The 15387-nt window shown below is 43.1% G+C and overlaps 1 protein-coding gene across 44 annotated transcripts in view; it reads left to right on the forward strand.

Annotated features, from left to right (window-relative positions):
* The window catches only part of ANK2 (ankyrin 2), a 333329-nt gene that overhangs the window by 199046 nt on the left and 118896 nt on the right, over positions 1–15387 (forward strand). For all 44 annotated transcript variants that reach the window (XM_064149794.1, XM_064149789.1, XM_064149786.1 and 41 more), the window contains 2 exons: positions 7079–7180; positions 15113–15211. In XM_064149794.1, coding sequence (XP_064005864.1) covers positions 7079–7180; positions 15113–15211 — 201 coding nt within the window. The remainder of the gene's footprint in view (positions 1–7078; positions 7181–15112; positions 15212–15387) is intronic.

Here is a 15387-nt window from a genome sequence, read left to right on the forward strand (position 1 = left end):
GGGGGCTGGACTATAGTTTGGTTCCAGCCCAGTAGTGTTGGGGCCAGACTATAGTTTGGTTCCAGCCCAGTAGTGTTGGGGGCCGGACTATAGTTTGGTTCCAGCCCAATAGTGTTGGGGGCTGGACTATAGTTTGGTTCCAGCCCAGTAGTGTTGGGGCCAGACTATAGTTTGGTTCCAGCCCAATAGTGTCGGGGCCTGGACTATAGTTTGGTTCCAGCCCAGCAGTGTCGGGGGCTGGACTATAGTTTGGTTCCAGCCCAGCAGTGTTGGGGGCCGGACTATAGTTTGGTTCCAGCCCAGCAGTGTCGGGGGCTGGACTATAGTTTGGTTCCAGCCCAGTAGTGTTGGGGCCGGACTATAGTTTGGTTCCAGCCCAATAGTGTCGGGGGCTGGACTATAGTTTGGTTCCAGCCCAGTAGTGTTGGGGCCAGACTATAGTTTGGTTCCAGCCCAGCAGTGTCGGGGGCTGGACTATAGTTTGGTTCCAGCCCAGTAGTGTTGGGGGCCAGACTATAGTTTGGTTCCAGCCCAGCAGTGTCGGGGGCTGGACTATAGTTTGGTTCCAGCCCAGTAGTGTTGGGGGCCGGACTATAGTTTGGTTCCAGCCCAGTAGTGTTGGGGGCCAGACTATAGTTTGGTTCCAGCCCAGCAGTGTCGGGGGCTGGACTATAGTTTGGTTCCAGCCCAGTAGTGTTGGGGGCCAGACTATAGTTTGGTTCCAGCCCAGCAGTGTCGGGGGCTGGACTATAGTTTGGTTCCAACCCTGGTAGTGTCGGAGGCTGGACTATAGTTTGGTTCCAGCCCAGTAGTGTTGCAGGCTGGACTATGGTTTGGTTCCAGCCCAGTCCCAGCGGATGCTTGGCTGCTGTGGAGGCTGGCAAGTGGATTAAGTGGCAGGAAGTGACTGCTTGGTCTCCTCCCTAGCCCCCAGCGGGGCAAGAGGGCGCCAGCGGGGCTCTGTAAATACTGTCGGGCCATAGTTTGAGGACCCTTGGTATAAACCTACTCTTCTTCAGCTTAAAACCATTCCTCCTTGTCCTGTTGCTAGACACCCTTATGAAAAGTCCCTCTCCAGCCTTTCTGTAGGATCCCTTCAGGTATTTGGAAGGCAGCTCTAAGGTCCATCTGAACTGTTCTCTTCTCTAAGCTTTGATATGTCCCAGTGTCAATGTTCGAGAGGTGTCCAAAAGGGTTGTTGGTGTTAGATGCACACTTCAATACACATACAAATGTAAAAAACCAAAAAGTTAAATTAAGGTGTAAAACTACTTTTTTGGTTATTATGCATCAGGTCTGAATTTTATTATTGCTGTCATTCAATTATTCAGCTCTGTTTTGCAGATGAGAATTGTTCAATAGGTCTCGTTGCTTGACTCTGTTCTCCCATGGAGAACTTTCTTGGAAAGGGGAAGAAACCCAAAGCCAATATGCAGGAATCATTTTACTATAGTCATGATTTCAAACAAGGATTGGGATGGTTTGGATAATGTTATTATGGAAACTGAATCCTCCTACTCCCCCAGTCTTTCCTTTTTAAGTGTGAAGCTGGTTTTCACCAGCAGATTTGAATATGTGGAGGAATTCCGATGAGTTTGTTTCAGCATATGATGATTTCATGGTTTTATTTTTGCACATCTCCATAAAATGCCTTTGAGAAAGGCACATGCTCGGTGTGGTAAGCGATGTGGTGTGCTGTGAGACAGAAGAAGCAACCAGAGTGAGGACAGAGGGAACAGAAGGGAAGGTTCCTGATTCTTTGAATAGAAGACTCCTTCCCACATATGATTTAATAACTGAGATTCCCCAAGCTCTGTGTTTCAGTTTCAGGCAAAATTCTTGCATTGCAACTAGTAACAAAGAAGTTGAAGGCAGAGCCTCACAAATATTTCTTTTTTCTTTAAAGTAAGTCATATATTCACTTGATTTTCTATTTTCTTACACAGCCTGTGACAAATCCAACCTGGTTGATTCTATGAAATAGATCCTTACAAAGGACATTTGGCATTCTGCTGTGAGGGTTCTGAAGGTTATAGCTTTTTTTTCTTTCATGTTATGTAATTAGTTTGTTCTCTGAAAAATTCTGCATTCTGGCTGAAATAATTTATCCCCAGTCAAAAGTTAAAGAAGAAAAGTTAAGTTAAAAGGTAGGAGCTTCCTGTAAGGTTCAGTAACACCAAGTAATTCCTCACAAATCCATAGCATGGATTAGAATGGCATTCTGTCTTGAACTGAGGTTTACTTGGTGATTGATTTAAGCCAAACTCTGCTCTTGTAAATGTTTATAGTCCTTGTTGGCAGAGTGCTTGCTGCTGAGCATGATTTGCAAATGTAAAACTCCTTAAGAATACATCAGAAGTGCGTGCATAGGAAGAGGTGATGGTGTAGATATTGTGCGGAGCAAAGGACTCTGGCTCCATGGCTTTCTCCTCTTTCCTGTCAAGAGAGTTTGTCTTCACCAGTCAATAAACTAGTAAAGACCAGTGTGCCAGGTTCTGTGCCACTGAAATGCTTCGTGAAGGTAATTAAAAACCCACATGCAAAGAAACAAAGTATTTCAGGTCACTGAATCAGCCAGGCAATCATCACTTCCTAGCGAGAGCAGAGCAAACTGCTGCTGTTGACTACTCAGGCGATTTGTCAAAATGGATTTAAATTTGTAATGTGCTAAAGTGATTTGAACTGCTGAGACAATAGTGCTGCCCAAAATACTTTTTAAAGACCTTGAAAGAATGAGGAAAAGGAGAAACTACTGATGACCTACTGAAAAATTAGAGTTGACAAACAAAACCAGGAAAGGAAATAGAGATGTGAGTGCGCCTGACTTCTGAGCTTCCAAACGCAGTGCTGCATCTGTGGAGCGTTTCATGGGGACTCTCACTGGTTTTTGTATTGGGATTTGTATGTGAAGCAGCTGAATTGCTGCTTCATGCCTTTTACTTGTGTGCTAAGCTTGATTTAAATGTGGCAACGTCATGCAAGTGTGTGAGAAACTTGACTGAACTAGGAGAGGCCCAACTATAACATGGGTTCAACTATATTCGTCTTGTATGAGATCAGATCAGTACATCTTACTGCTAAAAAATTCATAAAATCCAAAGATCACACAGGCTACGACTTCCAGAGTCCCTAAATGAAGCATCAGCATCCCCCTGTGTTTCAGGAGGATTTTGGCAGTTTTGATGCTCTTCCATTCACAGTCAAACGCTGTTATTTTGGACTGAGAACGTGCATGGCAAGGGGCACTGCTGGAACCAGAGTGCCTGTGTGGGGAGTGAATTGTGAGGAGTTAATGAATGGACTTCTAGAATGGTTTGGGTTGGAAGGGACCTCCAAAGGTCCAAGCCCCCTGCTGTCAGCAGGGACATCCTCCACTAGATCAGGTTGCTCAGAGCCCTGTTGAGCCTGAACTTGAATATCTGCAGGGATGGGATCTCAGCTACATCCCTGGGCAGTGTGTTGCAGCGTTCCAGCACCCTCATGATGCAGAACTTACTCCTAACATCCAATCTAAACCTCCTCTAATTTCAAACCGTCGCCTCTCATCCTATCACTGCAGCCCTTTGCAAACAGTCCCTCTACAGCCTTCTTGTAGGCTCCTTCAGATACTGGCAGGCCACTATCATGTCTCCCTGGAGCCTTTTCTTCTCCATGCTGAACAACCACAGCCCTCTCAGCCTCATGATATCCCTCATGATAACTTCTCATGTAGACAAGACGTTCATATTCCACATATTCAGATCCATGTGGTGTATCTTGAGGTGAGGTGCTTTGCAGTAATTTAATTTTGAGATAACAAAAGTGTTAATCAAGAGAATGAGAATCTAATTGCAAAGCACTGCTTCCATCTTCTTAGCCAGAACAAATGGAACACAGCCACAGGGTCTTAGCTGCAGTGGGAGCACCCAGCGGGAACTGAGACTTAACAGTTTCAGTCTTTCATATTACTCCACATAAAAGAAAAACAAATGATGATTAATTCATGCCAAATAAAGCAGAAGTTGTCTGTATTCATTTATTGCATTACTCATGCTTCACTTTTAAAAAGTACAACATGCAAATTTGGTTTGGGGACTTACTGTAGATGTAGTGAAATAATGGAAAAAGAGAAAAGGAAAGTAAAATATGTGTCCTGTTGAGGGCAAAGATGCCTTTCCCATTAATTTCAAGAGTTTCTGGATTTACCTCTGGTCTGCTCAAATATTTGTTCTTGGCTAATGCCTTTACCAAGACAGTTGATTTTCTTTTCCAAGGACATTTAATGATTGGAGTATAATTTGGAGTCTTTATGCACACATGCAGCTCACAGGAGATGCTGCCGTGCTAAGAGCTATCCTTCGATCTTCAGAGGGATCTCTTTCAAGTACCTGTCAGCATCAGCTCCTGTGTCAAGCCTCATCCAGTGCTCATCTGACTGAGGCCTGGAGCTGTAAAAGGATTCTGCCACCGTGAATTCCTCAGCCACCTTCCCCTTCTCCCTACAGCACGTTCAGAAAGATGGGCTGTTTTCTTAATGGTAAAAGATGTGGGAAATGTGCTGAAGTTTGCTGAAAAGAATTTAAAAGGCAATATTTTTGTCTTGGCATGTAGTGCAGTCGTAAGAAGCATCGTTGTGCTGACATCCATCTGTTGCAGATTAAAATAGGTTGGGATTGGGGATTGTGAAGCGAGTCAGTACAGCGTGATAAGTCGGGTGACCAAAATAAACACCCTGAGATACATGGCTTTGTTGAGCAGCATTAGTAAGCTCCAAGTGGGAGGCTTTCAGGACGTTCTGTTTTTTCTTCTGGTATCTGCTGTTGTGTTAGTAGCCAATTCACCTGGGTGCAGGGTGCAATGTGGTTGAACATCAAAGCACAGACTGGTTTCAAACAGCCAATGTATCGCAGTATCACAGTATCACCAAGGTTGGAAGAGACCTCATAGATCATCAAGTCCAACCCTTTACCACAGAGCTCAAGGCTAGACCATGGCACCAAGTGCCATGTCCAGTCCTGCCTTGAACAGCTCCAGGAACGGTGACTCTACCACCTCCCCGGGCAGCCCATTCCAGTGTCCGATGACTCTCTCAGTGAAGAACTTTCTCCTCACCTCCAGCCTAAATTTCCCCCGGTGTAGCTTGAGGCTGTGTCCTCTTGTTCTGGTGCTGGCCACCTGAGAGAAGAGACCAACCTCCTCCAGGCCAAAACCACCCCTCAGGTAGTTGTAGACAGCAATAAGGTCTCCCCTGAGCCTCCTCTTTTCCAGGCTAAACAATCCCAGCTCCCTCAGCCTCTCCTCGTAGGGCTTGTGCTCAAGGCCTCTCACCAGCCTCGTTGCCCTTCTCATAAAGGCAAAAGGGCTGACACGTTGCACACTCCCTTGCTTACCAGTACATCCCACCCCTAGCTGCAAAAGGAAGACACGAGGTTGTTTATTTTTAACCTATAAATGCTAATAGGGCTTTAATTGGTGGCATCTGAATGCAGGAGTGAGCATGGCTACAACATGATCCTGGATTTAGGTCCTGTGCCTTGAGTCCTTCATCCGCTTTGTTTTGTGGTTAGCTACCCCTGCAGTGCTGCCCTGCTTTGGGAGACCTTTTTTTTCCCTTTAGTGTATGCCACTTCTGTGGCACAGGTGATAAAATAGCAGCACAGGACTTGTTTACTCTTGGATATTGTGTTTCCCCGGGATGTACCTGTGTGTAAGCTGTTCTGTGCACAAATGTGAACTGCAGGCGTGGCATTGCTTATCCCAATTACAAATCTAAAGCAAATAGATGGGTTTTGGTTTTGTTTGGGTTTTTTTTCCCCCAGTATAGCCAAGAACAAAGTCAACCAATTATTTGCTGAATTTTGAGCATATATATCTATAACCCCAGAAAACTTACAAGTGAGTCAATGCATATTTTTTTTTCTGGTTGCTAATATCCATTATTATGAGTATTAATTTGTAAATATATATATATTATTGGTCCTTGATGTATTTTGAACTTCAGCATTTTGGTCTCTTCTCCCAGGCAACCACTGACAGAATGAGAGGCTACAGCCTGAAGCTGTGCCAGGGGAGGTTCAGACTGGATGTTAAGAAGAAGTTTTTTTGCAGAAAAAGTGATTTGCCATTGGGATGAGCTGCCCAGGGAGGTGGTGGAGTCACCATGCCGTTGGGATGGGCTGCCCAGGGAGGTGGTGGAGTCACCATGCCATTGGGATGGGCTGCCCAGGAAGGTGGTGGAGTTACCATGCCATTGGGATGAGCTGCCCAGGGAGGTGGTGGAGTCACCATGCCATTGGGATGAGCTGCCCAGGGAGGTGGTGGAATCACCATGCCATTGGGATGAGCTGCCCAGGGAGGTGGTGGAATCACCATCCTTAGAAGTGTTTAAAAAGAGACTGGATGTGGCACTTGGTGCCGTGGTTTAGTTGATTAGATGATGTTGGGTAATAGGCTGGATTTGATGACCTCAAAGGGCTTTTCCAACCTTGCTAATTCTGTGACTCTGCAATTTATTGCACTGTTTTTCTCTCTTGGACAGGTCTACAGTTAAACCGGAGAGGGACCTTTAAGAAAAGCTTGTTGTGAGGGAATGGACTGAGGCTTGAGGAGAGGAGATTTAGATTGGATATTAGGAAGAAATTATTTACTGTGAGGGTGATGAAGACACTGGAACAGCTTGCCCCAGGAAGCTGCGAATGCCCCATCCTGGTGATATGCAAGACCACGTTGGATAAGGCCTTGAGCAACCTGTTCTAGTGGAAGGTGTCCCTGCCTATGGCAGGGGGTTGGAACTAGATCATAGAATCAACCAGGTTGGAAGAGACCTCCAAGACAATCCAGTCCAACCTAGCACCCAGCCCCGTCCAGTCAACTAGACCATGGCACTAAGAGCCAGATCCAACCCAAACCATTCTGTGATTCTTCTGTGCTAGAACTGTTGAAGCATGTGTATGCTAATTATTGCAGATAGAAAGTCTGTTGTCTTCACAGTTTTATTCTCCTGCAGCATAAACTTTGGAAACCTTTTGCTGGGAATAAAGTTGTGCCTGCTTTTAAACAAGAGCTAACTAGAGGCTTTTTTCTTCTTCTCTTTTCACAGTCTGACAGCAATGCAAGTTTTCTCCGAGCTGCCCGAGCTGGCAATCTGGACAAAGTAGTGGAGTACCTGAAGAGTGGAATAGACATCAACACATGTAATCAGGTAAGGTATTTGAAAGACAGAAGTTTGCTAGAGCAAGTTGTTAAGAACTGCCCCTCAAAATCTTGTTTTTTTTCAGGCTAGATGACTTCATGCAGATGTTTTGATTCACTTCAAGCTGTTTTCAATCGTGTTCTATAGTGGTGCCCTTCTATAGGAAGCTGATAATGTCTGTAAAATTGTGGTGCTTTCTAGTAAAGCTTTATGTCAGCCTTTTATGGGCTTATCTTTCCTGCTGGTATCCCATTGGTATATGGATATATCTCAGTGAAGTACCTATAATCAAAACCTAAGGTGTCTTTTGGTAGTCTTACAGTAATGGACCTGCTGTAGTGAAGTTCCAGGTCTAATGGCTGCTCTGGTTGTGTAGCTATGACAAAGTGATATTGAACTCCGTCCAGGCACGAGACTTGTAATCTGTTTGTCTTTCCTGTACTGAGAGGCTCTCATTTTGTTACTTGTCTGGAGAAGTGGGACTGTGCCAACACTGGTATTTTGTGCTCTGTTAGTTATTGCTGGTTTTCTGTTGTAGTCATTTATTAATTGTAATGAGATGTGGCCAGGTAAGGAGTGTTCCTCCTTCTAATGAAAGCCTTTTTCCAGAGAAAGCCTTTCTCCAGAGAACATGCATGGCAAATTGGCATTGAGGAGCAGTGGGTGTTGCAACAAATTGACAGATGAGCAGAGAATGGCAGTGAGATGATTTTGATTAATAAACTCCAGAGCCTGCCAGCTGTTACCTTTCAAAACCAAAACCAGAACCTATCTAAAGACTTGTTTTCTGCCATCTTAATAGGTGTAGGGAGGTTGTTTAAAATAAAGTTTCAAGTTTCTCATTGCAAAAGTTTGTCTAAAGGCTGGTGTGAGGTGACATCCTTGGCAGAGCTGAGGAAGAAGTTGAAAACCATGGATTGAACAGTGATATCTTTTGCTTGTATGTATAGATGTGGAGAGTCTGGGGTTTCTATCATACCTGGAACAAGAACTCTCTTCTGGGGCATATTCTCATATGATATTAATAACAAAAACTTAGAAGGAATTATAGATCTGGATTTCTAACATTTTTTACTAATAAAGAAATAACCCTTGCTTAATTTGCAATATATTGATACATCTGTCTCCAAAATGTATGCATTTAGTCTGTTTCCAGTTTTATGTCTAATTCTCAGTGCCTGCTATTGCTTGGCTTGCTCGTTAAATTAATGTGAGTATTGGTGGAATGGGATAGAAATTGAATAATTGACACTAAAGAGAGCAGATGTCAGTGAAATAAATAGGTACATTTGAACATTATCCCTGATTTATATAGCTATTTATACATTATATTTCCTTACTATGAAGCTGTATTAAACATACTTAGTTCTTATTATAAGAAAGAGCTTTGTACTGCTTTAACCCTTCTCCTCTGCGTTTCTGGTGCATCTTTGACTTCAGTGGTTCAGTTCCAAAGAAGACTCTTGGTCCATTGGTCACCCCAAAAGCCCAAGTCCTATCTTGGTCATCATAAAATTTGAAAAGGACTTTTTTTTTGCAACTGTGAGGCCAGTGCATAACTTTATAGGTCCTCTGTGGATTCTAAAACACTTCTTCATTTTGAAGTTCAAAGGAAGCAGGAGGTAGTTTAGTGCTTTGCAGTGCCAATCTCCTCCCTCGTGAGCCATTGCTGGAGCTGTAGATGTAATTGTTTCACCCAGAGCAACATCAAACCCAATTCAAAATGTGCACTCACACAGCAGAAGGAGTGCTGGGCAGTCTGGGCATGACTGAAATACTGCACAGTGTTTTATTACATCCAACACAGCATGGTCAGCCATCAATTGTCCCTCTCCATCCCACACAGAGCACCTGATCCCCTGTGACCTGGGCTGCGGAAGTCTGAGGTTTCCCTTGCTATTTCTGAGAGGTCTCAGCCGATAAGCAAACATTGTGGGTGGTATTTTTAGCTGACTAGCTAACTTGGGCCCAAGCAGATTAAAATCTTGTAGCTCACTTGCATTAGCAAGGCAATTCTGATTGCCCTCAGATGGCTAGGGAGCAGCCAGGGGTTTTTACCTTGTTTCAGAACACTGTAAACTTAAATGTTTTTATTACTGGTCAAAGCTACCTAGAAGATAAATTGTTTTGCATATAAAAAGGTACTTAAATTTTCAACATAAAATCTTACCCACCCTATCAGGAAAGTTATGACTGCTGTAGAAATGCACTGTTAAGTTTTACCATTGATGTGACTGTCATGTGAAGGAACGTTTTAGCTTGGCTCTTTTCCGTCACATAAATCCAATTACTTTTGCTTTGTAGCTTAGGGACCTACATTTGCAACGCTTCTTTAAGTGACTGGTGCCAGCAAATTTAATAAGACTATAAATGTAACTTAAATATGCAGGTAAGTTTCTGCATTGGTCCTGAGCAATGTCTTGATATTCTAGTGAACTCAGTGGCATTTCTTTGAAGGGGGCTCGACAGCTCAGGCTGTGTGGAGTCCAGCTTTCCTTTCACTCCTAGCCAGATTTCATCAAGGGTCACTAACTGGACTTACTTGATTTTAAAATTATATTGAAGCTCTAATTTATTTAATGTAAGTATGCAGTTAAGTGCTGGTCTAAAGGAGGCACTTTTCCTGAACTGGAGCTTTATAGCATCCAAGGTTACCTACACCATCAAGAAAGCCTCCATAAAATTCCTTACTCCCTTTCTGACATTTACATGCTGACATTGAGACTGGAAAGATACCAAAACTAATTAAAAACTTCAACACTATTTATTTTTGAGAGAGAGGAAAAAAAGGGAAGAATAAGAAGTGAAATAATCTAAAATATTTTGAGGTATCCCCTTCCCTGTTGAAGAGAAACTGCAGATTGATGAAAGTAGGCACACATCGAATGGAAGATGGGATACAAAAGTATGACCTGTTCTGTTGTCTGTGCCAAGGAATTTAATGATGAGCAGGAGATGAACTTGGGCTTTTATGTGCTGCTTATTGAAAATGTATAGGAAGAATATTGCCTTACTGTCCAGGAAAAAATTTCCAGTAAAATACCTACTCTCAGGAAAGGACTTGCTGAGTTATATGGGACACAAGCTGGGCAAACTTCAAGTTACCCAGTTAGGAAAGAGTAAATCTAGACTCAAGTTCTTAACTTCAAATAGATGAATCACATTTTCTGTCTCGACTATCAACACCAGTGTTCCCAGAAATGATTGGATGATTAATATGGTAATTCCTTGGAAACATGACAAGGGCTTTTTTCCCCAGTGTCCACATTCCCTTGCTTGCCTTGTTGTTGATGAAATCTTCTGTATTGATAAGGAATATCTGTGAAGTCTGAACCTTGTTCTGTTCAAGGTACCAAACATTAGGTAGTTTCAGGGACCTCCAGCTTCAAGGCACTTTAAAGCTTTGATCTGTTTGGCCTTTGCTTTCGTTTTGTTGGCTTCTTTATGATTTGATGGAGATCTTTACTGCCGCAGTTACAATGAGACAGAGCAGCAGCTATTAATTACTCTCCCATTTAGTTCAAATGGGAAGCAGTTAACCTCTCACTAGTGCTAACTATAGACCAAAATACCACTGTAGTCATAATGAGGTCGACAGAATCACATGTTGGTGTCACTCTGTGGGTTAATCCATTTTCCTGAATTTATAAGATGTAAGGCAACTTAAAGGGAGAATTTCCATAATCTCAAATGATTTTTCTTTCTGTTTTTGATCAACCACTTCATCTCTTTGGGATATTTTTGGGAGAAACTTCAGCAAACCTTTGGACTCAAGAAGTCTCTAATGTGCCCTTCCCCAAAATCCTTCTTGAAAAGAGGTTGAGCACATGGTCTTCTTCAAGAGATTTCTCCAGAGGACACAATTTGCAGCAACCTTAGACTGCCATCTGTTAAAGAGATAGAGGAAAGTATTTGACTTTACAGAAGCTTTTTACTCTACTGGTGGCTGCAGATGTGCACTTAACTCTGACACAACACATGAAGGACTTAGTGTGACCATGCAGGGTTAGTCACAACAGTTTTGTGATTTTCATTGTGCTGGTAGCTCCTGCGTTGCTCTTCACCATTTACTATATCCATAAGCCTGCGACTGCAACATCAGTGGAAGGCACTTGGTAAAAGCAAAGCATTCCAAGATGCTTCATGTGTCCAGAGAATGCAGAAACATTTAAAAATAGATGTTTCTATTGTTTAGTTTTGTTTACTTTCACTATGTTTTCTCTGGTTGTTGCTTAAATGCCATTTTAACCTTGTGTGGCAAAGCTAAGAGTCATTAGAAACTCAGATGTTGGCAGATCCTTCTGGAGAGTGGTGTAGTCCAACTGCTGTCAGTCAGTGGAAGTTATAAGGGGTGAGATTCTTAGTACAAAAGAAAGAAGAGGCTCAACTTTGAGGGATGTATTTTGTCTTTTGATAAGTCAGTACAACTGCCAGTGAAACCTTCTTGGCCTTGCGCTGGCTCAGTGGTCATGCTTCCATGCCGTGCTCGGTCCTGCATGGGCAGAAGTGTGTGTGCAACCTCACACCTAAGGATTGAGGGACCTAATCTGCAAAAAGGTGGCTGGGGATAGAAATGAGCAGAAGAAAGGACAGGAGAAGCAGAAGCATTGCTGGCAGCAGTGCTGACTTGTGTTTAAAATGTTCTTTGAAGTGCAGGTTGATTGGATGCTCTGCCAAGAAGTTGCTTTTCCATAGGCTCACTTTGCTTTGGCATACCAGAGTTCTACAGGAATAGTACAAGCCATGGTTGCTGCTGGATGTAACAGTGATATGGGTGGTGTCCCAGTAGGAGTAAATGGCACAGCAGGATTGACACTGAACTGGACAGCAGCTAATGAACTTCCATTCCAAGGCAACTGAATACAAAGGCAGGAGTGTGGACACAGTAGCAGTGAGGCTCAGTGCCTGTTTTCTGGGATAAAAGTGACTGACTTTGGATTGGCATAGAAAAGAGAAAAGGTTGGGGATTTGTGTGGTGTACCAGAGATCTGTAGGCTTTTCTGGTGTGGTGGAGTTGTGTAGGGTGACACTACAGTAAATGAGCAGTATGTGCACATGTTTGTAGTACGCTGCAGGATGCAGAGTGTTGACACCTCTAGCTCAGTGGTAGAGGAGAAAACACTAATGGAATTGGGCTCTGCAGGGAAGCTCTTGAAGAACCAAGCTTGGAAAGCTTAGTATTACGTTCTTTTCTGAGAGTCAGAATTACAAATGAGCCTCTAAAGAGGGGTACTTGTGGTGTATGTATGCCGTGTGGGGAGGAGCAGCCCCTATGCTGTACAGTTTTGCTTAGCAGACAACTAATTTCATCTCTCCCCCACCCACCACTTTTTGGTAGGCATGGGAAAGCAAAAAGGGAAGTGTCAGAAACCTTTGTTGTTCTAAAAGACAAGACGCCAGTTGACAGGAACGGAGGAGTTGCATTGATTAAATCTGAGCTTCCGTCATCCTAAGTAGCAGGGATCAGTCTTGTGGGCTGGGAAATAATTGCAGCGTTGGTTCTGATTACAGAGAACAAAGCTTGCTTTAAGGCTTCAGTCACGCTGGCCTCAACATTTCAAGTGCAGTGCTTGCTGCTGCTTGCCTTAGCTTATTTTATGTAAGGAACTGTGGAACTGGAGTGTGAACAAGGAGCTTCTTTTAGGCTGTGGCTCCTTTCTGCGACCTTTTTACTGGACTTCATATATTAATTTTGCTTAACTAAGGACTATAGAAGCTCAGATGTTGCAAAGAAAATCTCATCAGCTATGCAGCAACATTAGCTTTCAGCTGGTGAATGTGGATATTATTAAATATATGCCTTAAAGGTACCAATACAGGGATTTTAACAGATTGCTGCTGATTAAGCACTAGGATGAGCCTTGCTTTCTCCATCCTGGCACATGGTAAACCAAAATAGAAGCTTACCCTCAACTTTTGCCTTCAAAGACATGCATCTGCAAGTAATTCATGTGTGCCCTGCAATACTGCTGTTTCTGTGCTGGTTGTGGGCTTCAGTCTGCTCACAAAGAACAAGAAAGTTTAACAACGTGTCAGAGCCCTGCATCAGCTGTGGACAACTGTGAGGAGTCAGTTACCATTCGTGCTCTCCCAGAAAGTGTTGATGACTGCATCTGTGAGATCAGATAGGAGAACAAGTCTTAGCTCTCAAACAATGAGATGAACACTGTGTGTTTCCCCACAAAACAGTATTTCAAAGCTTTCAACCACTGTAGGTAGTAATTATGGTTATTTAATACTTGGCTGAGATGAAAAAAAAAACAAGGAAAATTAGAGCTTTCTGAAATGTTTTCAGCCTGAAAAAAATTCACTGACATGTGCAGTGTTCCTCATCTTGATGATTATGGTCAACCTCACAGCATCATTTTGGCTCAGAATTTATCACTGAGCCAGAGCATGGCATTACTGCCATCCCTGGGTTCTGCAGCTCTGTTGTGAGAAGGTTCCTTTGGAATAGGATCTTCTGATTGCTATTACTTTAGTTGCATAATGGATCTGAAACCACATTTCTCATTAACAGTGCTTAACTTCCAGGCTGTGTAAGGGTAGTTGTTGTCTTTTGGCAGCCTCCTTTCAGCTGCTTTGCTTTGCTCATAGTTGCCTTCCTGCCTCTGACCACAAAATGTGCCTGTGCTGCTCACACGAATGGGGAATCAAGTGGAGTTACTTCAGAAATGCATTTGCCTTGCTCTGTCTGCAGCCGTTGGACCTGCTCCCATGAAATGCCTCCCGTGAAGTGCTAAGTGCTTCAAAATCCAACTGGGAATTACAAGCTTGAGCTGCCTCTGTGGATGGACAAATAAAAGAGTAGAAAGCTGCTTGTTTATTTGGCAATTTAAGTGACACTGAACTGCTCAGGGACGAATAAAGTGCTAAAAGTGACACGGTGCTAAACTCGCTGCAGGTTACTGCAATACCTGTATATCCCTTATGATGTATGCAGTATGGAGAACAGGAGGATGCTTGAGGGCAGTGGCAGGATCTGCTGCTGTCACCTGCCTGATGGACCATAGAATCATAGAATCATAGAATCAACCATGAAAAATACTGAAGGGTTGTGAAAAATAGGTTGGCAATTTAGTTACAATAGACTGTCATATTTTTCCCAGGGGTGGAACAGAGATACTGGGAAGAGGAAGATACAGTTTCTATGGATGGAATTTCTAAGAGATAAAGTATCCTATTCCTATTTAATGTGGAAAGGATTAAGATACTTTTCTTAGGTTGCTTTTTTGGTGGATTTGTTGTTGTTGTTGTTGTTGTTGTGGGAAATCCTAGCTCTTTTTTCATGAATTTTCTTTTCTTTTGTGAATGAGGCTACAAAACCTCAGAGATGAGTGCAGAGTTGCTCCCCAGAAACCAGCAGAGGTACTGAGTCAGAGATCAATACAATCTGTAACATACATGTAACTGACAGCCATTTTGATCTACTTGTGCTTTTGGTTTTCTGTTTGATGCCTGTTATCCCAGAGGAGACTCCAGGGTTCAGTAGAGCTGCATCAGCCTGGGATAAGCCTGACTGAATTGACACATCTTGTGTAAATTTGGCTAAGTCCTGTGATTCCTCTGTGTTGCTGTCATACCTCAACGGGGCTAGATAAGATTATAGTACAGAGGAGGCAAATATGCACCCAAATTTTACATTAATAGGCTCCATGGAGATACCTCAGACAGTAGTCTAGGGAAATGGAAAACTGTCAGAAAGGAAAGAATCTCTTATGGCTACCTGCAAAATATGATTTGTTTTGATGTCTTTGTTGCTATGAGAAAAATGTTATTGGAGAAGTTTGTCTCAAAGTCCCTTGGCTTAAATAGCCAAGGCCAAAACATCTGACTTATGTAGACAGTCAGCTAAGAGATGTAACAGTATTCCAGCTACTAATCTTCTCCTTACACCAGGACAAGGTAGGAATGTAACTGATCTGGTCCTTGTGCTTGCAGAATGGACTCAATGCTCTGCACCTGGCAGCTAAGGAAGGCCATGTGGGACTGGTACAAGAGCTGCTGGAAAGAGGGTCAGCTGTGGATTCTGCCACTAAGGTAACTCCTGCATGGCTGCAAGCTTCTGCACAAAAAGAAAAAGCCAAATACATGAGAGAAATTTAGGAAAAAAACACCATTAAAATACAATATCACAGTATCACCAAGGTTGGAAGAGACCTCATAGATCATCAAGTCCAACCCTTTACCACAGAGCTCAAGGCTAGACCATGGCA

The sequence above is a fragment of the Pogoniulus pusillus genome, chromosome 10, assembly GCF_015220805.1.
Source record: "Pogoniulus pusillus isolate bPogPus1 chromosome 10, bPogPus1.pri, whole genome shotgun sequence".
NCBI classification, from domain to species: domain Eukaryota; kingdom Metazoa; phylum Chordata; class Aves; order Piciformes; family Lybiidae; genus Pogoniulus; species Pogoniulus pusillus.